We start from the raw sequence: 10,629 nt of genomic DNA, 5'->3' as shown, positions 1-10,629 counted from the left end.
TCGTTATGAGAGGTGTTCGTTAAGCAAGGTTCCACTGTATACTCGTATATTACTTATGTCCTCATGTTAGCAACAGTCATGAAACAACAACCGTTTATACACACTACACAGACCACAGTCCATTCAAACCTTTCTTCCTGTGTTTTGTTCTTCTATAGGCAGGTTGTCTGATATTCTGTTTTCTTCTTCTTCCATTAGTAGGATAGCATCTGCCCACTGTAAATACATAAAGAGTCAAAATTAAGTGTCACATTTCCATGATAGAGAATGACGGATATTAAAAATATCTCACTGAATACAATTTAGATATTAATGTGAAGGTTACTCACACATTCCAGTCTTGTCTCTGCCATGGTTTCTGCTGTAGTAATTATGGTATGGGTGTGCAGGTTTCCCTCACCCAGTACTATGACTGTCTGCGATCACTAAGCCCTTCTAACATTACGTCTCAGAGGCAGCTGCTGTTTTCCAATTTTTGTTCATCAGTGACTGACTCCATCTTTTGCACAATTAATGTGCAAACTTTTTGGTGTTCACAAATCTTCATTATTCTGCATATGTGTTTTCCATAGTTTATTCTATTGTTCTGTATAAGTGTCAATTATTTCGCACGAATAAGGAAAATTTATAATCATCCTTTGTCTTTTATATATTGAATATGATGGAATAACACACTCTGTATTATCACCTTCGAGTATCCTTGTGGTCAGGTGAACATAACAAGCACATCGAATATGACAGAATAAATAAGTTTGTAATACAAGGATACAGGATAATTTTTCTTCCACTGAGGATAACAATGTTACAGCCACATAAACATGTCTGTCCACAACGAAGCAGTGTTCAGAACTTAGTATCATACAAGACTTCAGTTGTATACAGTAGCAAAATTTCATCAACCAATGCCTACATAATGCTTTTACCCATCCAAGACCCTATGTCAAGGCATGAAGTAAGAAGATTTGAGGATCTCATGGGGGTGAATATTCAGATCATAGTCTTCTGGGATGTGATACCATATACTCTGGTACACAGATATCAACTGCTGGGATGAACATGCTGCCATCCTCTTCAGGGAGAGAGGTAACAGGTTCCTCCAAAATATTGCTACCTGACTACCAAACAACATGGACACACATCAACAAAGACTGTGATATGAACAGAAAGAACTCCCAGGACCTTGGAAAAAATATGCACAAAGCCTCACTACAAAAATTAATTAAGAGTTTAAGGAGCAATAAATGTTATAAATTATATTTATTTCAGTAGAAACATAATGTATATCCAAATAATATTAGTAAAGGCTTCAGGCACTCAAGATGGCAAAATATTCTGAGAACATGGATGAGACATGTTACAGAACTGAATATCAGACGAAAGTAAACAAGAAAATAAGACTTGGAACACTGAAAAATCTTGGATATTGCATATAGAATACACTACACCTTGGGTGGACTAATGGACCTTGATTTCAAGGTATCACTGCATTAACGTTGCAAGACCAGGTTTATTAAAGTTGAAACACTAAGTCAGAAATGGACTGTACTAAATACATGATGACATGTCATCATAAAAACTTCACATATGAAGTTACAATGACTTAAGTTCACAACACAAAATAAAATGTCACATGATTGCTATACTGTTATTATCCACTTTCTTTAAAGAGATCTGTAACCTTAAAATATTTTAAGATCTTACAGGCCCTACTGTTGCTCACATCACATACTTGCACGGTTTTCATGCTGGTAATGTTGGGAACTGGGAAGTAAAAAAACTGTGGAATGGCATTCTGTTCATATCATATATCACAAAAATCTCATTCTCTATAAAACTGATACATGTAAGTGAGCTGGGGAATGGGCAGACCCATGCTTCTGATTACTTGGGCTTTAAAGATGAAACTCTACAGGCAGTTCCTAAGAGTTCTAAATGGTCAAATGACTTTCCAGGAGATAATGTAATGAAACTTAACGCCAATCCCGAAGCCAAAAAAAATATGAACGCACAATATGTTACCTTACCTCACTACGTTTTAGCTTAAGTTTAACTCTGTAATGCAGTGTTGTCATTGGAACACCATGGTGCCGAGCACATGCCCTTATTGAGTTGAATTTCCCAGTTTGGAAATCTTCCACAGCCTGGTTGAGAGCTTTAGGTGAGTACTGCTTGTGAGGAGGCCGCATCAACAAGACGTGGGTGTAGTTCAGTGTTGAATGCATATCAAGTGGCAGCCCACTCTTCACAGCTTCAGGGAGTGCACAACAAGGAATGCAGAAAGACAGAAGAGTTAGGTTCACCATGGTAGCATGTGCATTTCATGACTGCCACTGACAATGAGACTTTTATGCCCCATCACTACAATCCAAAAGAAGGTCTAGAAAAAGGTTATCATTGGGTGGTTGCCCAATTACCAAGACTCTATACAAAGCTGTATCCAATGTACAGACATAATGATAAACAGGGATGGCTTACCAGCAGAAATTAAATCTAATTATATTACAAGAATTTATAAGAACAATTTCTTGTATACAAGTCACCAAATTTATATATTAAATGCCTCAGTCTGTAAACTTAGAGTAAAATGTCAGCTAGAATAGGCTTTAAATGGTGTGGATTTGATTCACATGGCTCAGGATAGGGTCCACATACAAGCTTGTCAGTAATGGATCTCTGCAATCCATAAAAGGTGAAATATTTCTTGACCTCCTGACTATTTATCAACTTCTCAAGAATAACTCCATTCGGTGGAGTTACTTTAGGTTAATAAACTTTAAATACACTAAAACTTTCAAAATAACCTTGAAATTATGTTCATGCTACTGCCACATTTTACATTATTTCTCAGTAATATCATCAAGAGATTAGAGAGTGGAGTTTTTTGCCAGATAACACTGGGTCACCAACTCAGAACCATTTTGGACTAGAATTTGAAGGACTTTCATGAAAATATATTCTTCAAATTAACAAGTTATACTGTAAGTAAAGTAAACTGATATAAAAGAAATATAAAAGAATTTAGGTTAATGTCAAACAAGCACCACTGTGCAGTCCACTGAAAGTCAGCCAAAGTTTCAGAGAAACATGTTTTCTCCATTTTCAGGTCAAAGAATAAGCAAGAGCAGTGGCTCTGTTTGACATTTTCTTCCACTCTGGTTTCTTGTTTTGTCTATTCTTCAACCCTGAAGATGGAAGTGACATGGTCCTCTGAAATATCAGTTGACTTTCAATGAATTCAAAGTGTTATATTTCAGAAGAAAGACCCTTTCATAACCATTATTGAGAGAACCTAAAATCTGACAAATATCTTTTCTTTATAAGTAATTACCACTACAAATGAGCATGTGGTATGAACAACCTTCCTTACTAAATAATGTACGATGTGTGGTTACCTGACTTAAAGTAACACACTTTAATAGGATATTCATTCTGACCGGCCAATTACATCCTGCAGAATTCAGAATCTGTATTCAAACCGTGTGTGCACATGTGTTAATTACTTAAATGGCTGTGTCATTGCTTAGGTGGTTAATTACCAGATTCTCACCACAGAGGCCTAGGTTCAATCCCAAGGCTGCCCATGAGGGATTTGTGGTGAAAAACATGGTACTAGGACATATTTTTCTCAGAATGCTTCAGTTTTTCCCCATCAATTATCATTATACTGGTGCATCATCCTATCACCTATCATCCAGTGCTGGTACATAAGACCCATTTGTAATCTAAGTACTAAGAGCAATACTCCCTTTGCAGTAAGAATAAAAAAATGACAAACCTGTGAAAGTGACACAGAGCACTTAAAATATTCACATAATTTATGCACACTCAAATAGTTTGAATAAGATTCATAATAACACATGAAAATTTAACATTTTAAAGTGACGTATAATTTTGCGCTACATAAGATACTTCTGGACAATAACAACATGAGAACCATAAGTCAAAATTGAGTGGGCAGCTCTTCTGCTTCATATTCAAAAGGTCATGAGTTAAAATCTTGGCTTTAAGACCAGCTATCCTGACTCAGTTTCTTCCAGGATTTTCCTCAACTCTTCCATGCAAATGTCAAAATAATACTCTGAATTGGGTCATGACCACTACTTTCCACATCATTACCAACACACTGAACTGGCAACACTGAATGTTCTAAATATTTTAGCATTTGTTTACACTCTGTAGTGCTCATGTCAGTGTATTAGTGATTGTGCTAAGTGACGCTTCACGTGAAAGAATCGGAAAATGGGGGACATGTCCAACTTTGAAAATGGACAGATTGTTAGTGTGCATTTAGCTGGAGCATCTGTGATAAAAAATGCCACATTATTAGGCATATCAAGAGAGACAGTTTCTAAGACTATGTTGGCATTCAAGAATCATGGGAAGACAATATCAGCAGACAGGAACTGCGGATGAAAATCAACACTGACAGAAAGAGATTATCATACATTGAGAAGGACTGTGTTGAAAAATTACAGTACTGCAGCACAGGTGACAGCAGAAATGAATATTCATCTTGAAGACCCTGCTTCCACAAAATCTGTCCCATGTGAGCTTCACAAATCCAACATCCATGGTAGGGCTGCAATTGCTAAACCTCTGATTACTGAAATTAATGCTCACACACATAAACAATGGTAACATGACTACAAAACCTGGACATCAGATAACTTGAAATGCGTGTGTGATATGGTCAGATGAGTTGTCCTTCATATTATTCCCTACATCATGAAGTGTTTTCATTTGGAGACACCCAAGGAACGCCTGGTTCCAACAGTGAAACATGGACAAGGTTCTGTGATGGTTTGGGCAGCAAATTCGTGGTATAAAATTCTGCTGGTTCCATTACTACTCTTCATGGTCAACTTGCTATAACAGAGTATAGTACATGGACAGGCTGGGTAATCAGGTGCATCCCATGATCTAGACATTATTTCTGAACAATGATGCAGTTTTCCAAAATGACAATGCCCCCATTCTCACAGCTGGAACTGTTCAGTCATGGTTTGAAGAGCATGAAAGTGAACTTCAACATATCTCCTCTGGCCAGCATAATCACCAGATTTGAACATCACTGACTCACTCTGGTCAGTTTTGGAGACTACAGTGAGGAACAGATTCCCACCTCCAACAGCTCTAAAGCAACTTCAAGATGTTCAAGAAGAATGGTATAAAATTCTGCTAGAGACTCTTCAAAACCTGTACGAATCCATTCCAATAAGGATTGCCCATGTCGGAGGCAGAAGGTGGTCCAACACCACATTAATAAAGAAACTGGTACATTATCTGTAGTATTTTTATTATCTGTCCAACCCATGTGTGTTATACAAGGAGCGTTCCGTATATAATGCCTCCTATTTTTTAATGAAAACTGCAACAGATACAGAAATCATAATAACGCAGTTAAATAGAGCAAGATTTCAGCTACTTACAGTTATTTTTCCACCTAATCACCACCATTCATTATGCACTTTTGCCAGCGATGAACAAGAGCCTGTATGCTGCGCATGTAAAAGTCTGCGCCAGCAGAGGCTAGCCACTTTCTTACAGCTGCATTGACAGCATCGTTGTCTGGAAAATGTTGCCCACGTAGTCCATCTTTCATAGGCCCAAAGAGATGGAAGTCTGAAGGTGCTAAATCAGGGCTATAAGGTAGATATGGTAGGACAGTCCAGCCAAACTTTGCAATGTGCGTGGTGGTCACCAAACTGGAATGGGGTCTAGCGTTATCGAGTTGCAAGTGAAAGGTTGTCTGCTTCTCTGGCCAGACTCGGAAAATGCAGGCTTTCAGCTTAGTCAGCGTCGTCTTGTAGCGTTCAGAATTGACAGTCTCATCAGGCTCCAGAAAATCCAACAAAATCACACCCAACCTGTCCCAAAAGACCATGCACATCACTTTCCCTGCTGATGGCTGTGTCTTGAACTTCTTTTTTTCTTGGGGAATCCGGATGTCACCACTCCATGGACTGTCTTTTGGATTCCGGCTCATAGTGGTGACACGTCTCGTCTCCGGTGATGATGCTGTCCAGAAACTTGTCACCTTGAGCCTCAAATTGGTGCAGCAGGTCTTGACAGACTTCCATTCCATGAATTTTGTGGTCCTGTGTTAGAATCCGCGGGACCCACATGGAACAAACTTTGCGATAATCCAGCTTCCCCAACATCGTTTCCAACACATTACAGCTAATATTAAGCCGTGCACACGGTTCCCTGGTCATTATCCGCCAATCTGTATGGATGAGGCGCTGTTCATTGTGAGGAGTGGCAGCTGAGCAGGGACACCCAGGGCGTGGCTTGTCGTGCACTTTTCTTTCGCCACCGTTGAAACGCACTACCCACCGCCTCACTGTGCTGACATCCACTGTATTGTCTCCGTACACCTTTAGCAAGTGTCGATGGATGTCAATGGGTGCAATTTGTTCGGCAGTGAGAAATTCAATAACACATCTCTGTTTTGTATGCACTTCTATGTCAGACGCCATTTTGGTAGACTGCTATCTGTGCACGTCAACCAAAATAACAGTACATTGGTGGGAAGGTTCAACCTTTACTACAACACCACCAACACCCAGCTCAGACGTTACATATTAACACAAAAAATAGGAGGCATTATATATGGAATGCCCTTTGTACATACAGTATATTTCTGCAATATTACATTTCGAACACCTTAGTGCATGACTATGCACCTCCAAGTGAGCTGTACTTTGCCTCAGTATATTATTCTACGAAACAGTCTGTTGCCTTCCTATATACCCTATATTTTCTACCCTTTCCTTTCCTCTCTGTCAACTTCTGCCTTATAGCACCACTCTTCCAGATCTGCCAAGGCCTTGCCTAGTGGGTGGTGCACTGTGGATTATTCAGGACTGAGCAGCTGAAACTGAGTGGGTCATATACCCTGAGGTGGTTACAATGAGGGTTTCAGAATAGAAGACTGGGAGGTGGATGTTCAGCTTCCAAACTTATATTTGGCTTCTGTTTTCTTAAATTCTCTTTTGTCTGCACTCACCTCTGCTGGTTCTGCTGCGCTCTGGCTGTTTTATCATCTAACCCTACCCTGAAGGTTACTCCCAGTGCCATGATTGCAAAGTATATCATTTTTTACATTTATTGGCTGTCTTGTGGCCTTGCCCTGGACATGTGATGTGTGTATGAAACCGCACCAGAAGCAGCGAAATATTGTAAAATATACTGGGTATACTGTGTGTGTAGCTCACCATCATTTTGTTGTATTTTATGGGTTAATTATTACATGCCATTTGGGGCTTTATTGTACTGGACTGCCTTTTATTGTGACCTTACTGTTACCTGGACTTGGGATCGTTCTCAGTAAGGGTTTTTGGACATTGGTGCAGTGTGTACATGCCAACCAAATCCCCTTTTCCATTACATACCATAAGTATTATTTCCATATTTTAATGGGACTTAAGTGGAAAGTTTGGATTGATTAGATATTGGGATAACTGATATAAATATTTTAATTATCTAATATATGTAATTAATATAAAAGGTGCATTCTGCACTATTTCTAAAGAATATCACAGTCACGACATCAGATAGCTTCAAGGTCAGCTATATGCAATAACAAGACATCACATGTGGGCCGTCAGACATGTAACCACTGACAACCCCGTCTCTCTACCTTTGCACACATTCACCTCGTTCAGTTGCCATTTGCCCACCAATTGGTTTTAGAATAAGTGATTGTATAAATAATGAGATGGACTACAGACATTCATACCTTCAGATGAAATCAGACTGAAAAGTCCATGATTTATTTAATCCGTCTTGCAGTGCATACACTCATTTATCTCCTTATCTCCCTCGCACTACATGTTTCGGCATAATAATGCCATCTTCAGGTGCTTACTTATCCACGTCAAACCAGTTCATTGCATGCCATGTTCACACATTAAAATAACTAAAATATGTATCTATCATATACATTGTCAAACGTTAAAAATATTAAAATTGTTCAGGATACCACATCGCTACGTCGCCCCTCACTACGTCAGTCACGCCCATTCTCCTTTGTTGGAGCATTCCTTCATTATCTTGTGTGTTGTGCTTTTGTTGTGTCGTGCTCCTGCGACTGCGTGTGTTATAAATGAGTGTATGCACTGCAAGACGGATTAAATAAATCATGGACTTAAATCAGTGCAACAGGACGCTAAAATATAACATTAGACTGAAAAGCTTTTCACTCAAAACATAAGTACATGTACAGCACTTGAACAAAAGTCATAAAAAATTACATCACTGAGGAACAATAGCCTTCACTAAAAGAAAATTGGATTTCAGGCTGAATTTACAAGGATGACAAATGCAGTGACAAATAAATGACACATTCTAATGGCTATCCCATGTTAAATTTAGCTCTCTTTAGCCTGCAGCTAAAGGCTCTGCAGATGATATGTTGTTTTGTAAACATCAATGTGAGAGAGCCCTCTCTGCCCAAGACTATGAGCAGAAAGTGCTGTAAACAAAGCCCCTGGTGCAAGTCTAATCGTTTAGAATAGTGTTTTGTGGCAAATATTTGGACTTAGAGGGCACAAAAGAACAGAAGGCCGGAGAAAGTGTATAAGGAAGATTTGTAATTTGAATTCTTTACCCATTCTTACTAGGGTTATCAAATCAAGGAGTATGAGACAGGCAGGACATGTAGCACATAGGGAAGTTGAGAAATGTGTATCAAATTTTTGTGGGAAGACATGAAGGAAAGAGATAATTTGGGAGACTTGAGAATACATGGGAGAATAATACTAACATAGATCTTAGAGAAACAGGGTGATGTGGACCACATTCATCTAATTCAGGATAGGTACCAGTAACAGACTCTTGTAACATGATAACAAACCTTCAGGTTCCATAAAATATATGTAATATCTTGATAACTCAAGTGACCACTAGGTTATCAAAAAAGGCTCTGTTACATGGTGTTAGTCTGATCTCTTCACTCTAAGAACTTGCAAGAAGGGCTAGCAAAAAAAAAATTATAATTTAATTCCTAAACCCTTCCCTTTAATCAGAGCTTGGCAAATACAGTATATTTCCACTTATCACCCCATGGCAATGCATTATAGCATGTGTATATGACAACCCATTTTCAAAAGTCACTTTTATGACTGCTGACTAACTCATTCTTTGAGCATTATTCAAACACCTGACTGAGCGCATACTTCAATATGAAACTTTCATGCCATTATACATTATCACTACAAAAGGACCATCTCTGAAAATAATTGAAAAAACAACTCTATAAAACCAAAGATCACATGTAGATTGTATTTTTGCAAGGTTCTGGCCATGTCAATTTTATACACAACTACTTACAGAAGACTAAAATACAAAACTGCAGGCAGGTTGAAATATTTTGATTATAGCTTAGTTAACAGCACTACTGGTAGCTATACAGTGTTTGGTGAATAAAAGAAGGAATCGCCACATGTAGGATTACGAACTGTGTGGTCCATTTAGTTCTTACATAAAGTTCTTATTTGTATGTACTATACACAGTGTCTAACTGCTATGATCCATCTTCCTTGCTAATAGTTCTGCCACAGATCTCTGTTGTAATAATGCCTTTTCCTTAAGTCGTTCTCGAAACCTCTTCTTTCTGGCCCGTGCCAGCTCCAACTGCCTCTGTTTCTGTTCAGGTGTTATAAACCGTCTCTTGACACAAATATTGGGACAAGCACCAAACAGGTCCAGTGGAGGTGATCCCATCAAACTGTATGGTGTGGAAGTTTGAGGGTGGTCAAAATTCGCAGAAGCAGCACTCAGAATGGAGGTCTGCTGGGAGGTCAGGGACGTAGGAATGTATTCCTCTATTATAGTCATTGTGGGAGAAGACAAAGACACTGGCTGAGGTGACTGAACCATCATTACTTCATTCTTCCTCGGCCGTCCACGTTTTCTTTTTGGCTCATTCATCAGTGTCACCGTGAAGTCTGCTGCTGTCTGCCATCTTGCCCCTGTATTGAAATTAACTATATTACATATCACAGCGGCAGCTGGGAATTTTCCAGAGTGGCAACCAAAATTACAGCTATCCACAAAACATCTCCACCTAGCAAATGGATATATTTTAGTTTCTTGTGTTTATTTTATCACACTGCAATGCTAACAGCAAGGATGCATTATGTGTGTGCTTAGGTTTGGGGGCATATTGTGATATCCAGATCTTCATTACTACCCCATAATCTGACCACAGTAACCACAGAAGTCATGAAAATCAAGATTGAGATATTACCTGAGCAAGGTTTATGTATAAAGCAAATACTTTTATTATGGACTTAACCAGCGTGGTTAACCAATTGTCAATAGATTTTCCGTCAAGTGCAACAATATATATTTTGGTCACTTATTTATCTCGTCTGCCTTACATGTTTCGGTTCCAAGGAACCATCTTCAGAGGCACTTACAACAAATCATGAAAACACTGGCACAGCTCAACATCCACAGTATGTAGTTATTTGTGGAAACTATTACATATATCGGAGTGTAAAGCACAACACTTCCCCGTATCTTGAATGCAGGTATAGCACTTGCATCTAAAAAACCACCCTCAAACCGAGTCGTCAACGTTAAAATTTAAAGTTAAAAATTAAAAAACGTTCAAGTAAAATA

General features: G+C 38.8%; 1 protein-coding gene across 14 annotated transcripts in view; it reads right to left on the bottom strand.

Moving 5' to 3' along the window:
• Nucleotides 1–10,629, bottom strand: part of LOC111866429 (protein bric-a-brac 2) — an 83,775-nt gene that overhangs the window by 31,090 nt on the left and 42,056 nt on the right. For 3 of the 14 annotated variants that reach the window (XM_023855379.2, XM_023855381.2, XM_023855380.2), the window contains exon 5: nucleotides 8,167–9,974. The exons of 7 other annotated variants lie outside the window; for them this stretch is intronic. In XM_023855379.2, coding sequence (XP_023711147.1) covers nucleotides 9,520–9,974 — 455 coding nt within the window. In that variant the 3' untranslated portion in view covers nucleotides 8,167–9,519. Of the gene's footprint in view, nucleotides 1–129; nucleotides 217–2,024; nucleotides 2,249–8,166; nucleotides 9,975–10,629 lie in introns of those variants that run through there. 4 more of the 14 variants (XM_023855386.2, XM_023855384.2, XM_023855383.2 and 1 more) reach the window with 3 other exon arrangements.

The sequence above is a fragment of the Cryptotermes secundus genome, unplaced genomic scaffold (assembly GCF_002891405.2).
Source record: "Cryptotermes secundus unplaced genomic scaffold, Csec_1.0 scaffold271, whole genome shotgun sequence".
Taxonomy (NCBI): domain Eukaryota; kingdom Metazoa; phylum Arthropoda; class Insecta; order Blattodea; family Kalotermitidae; genus Cryptotermes; species Cryptotermes secundus.
The sequence above is the reverse complement of the archived record's forward strand: the minus strand, read 5'-3'. Positions and strand labels throughout refer to the sequence as shown.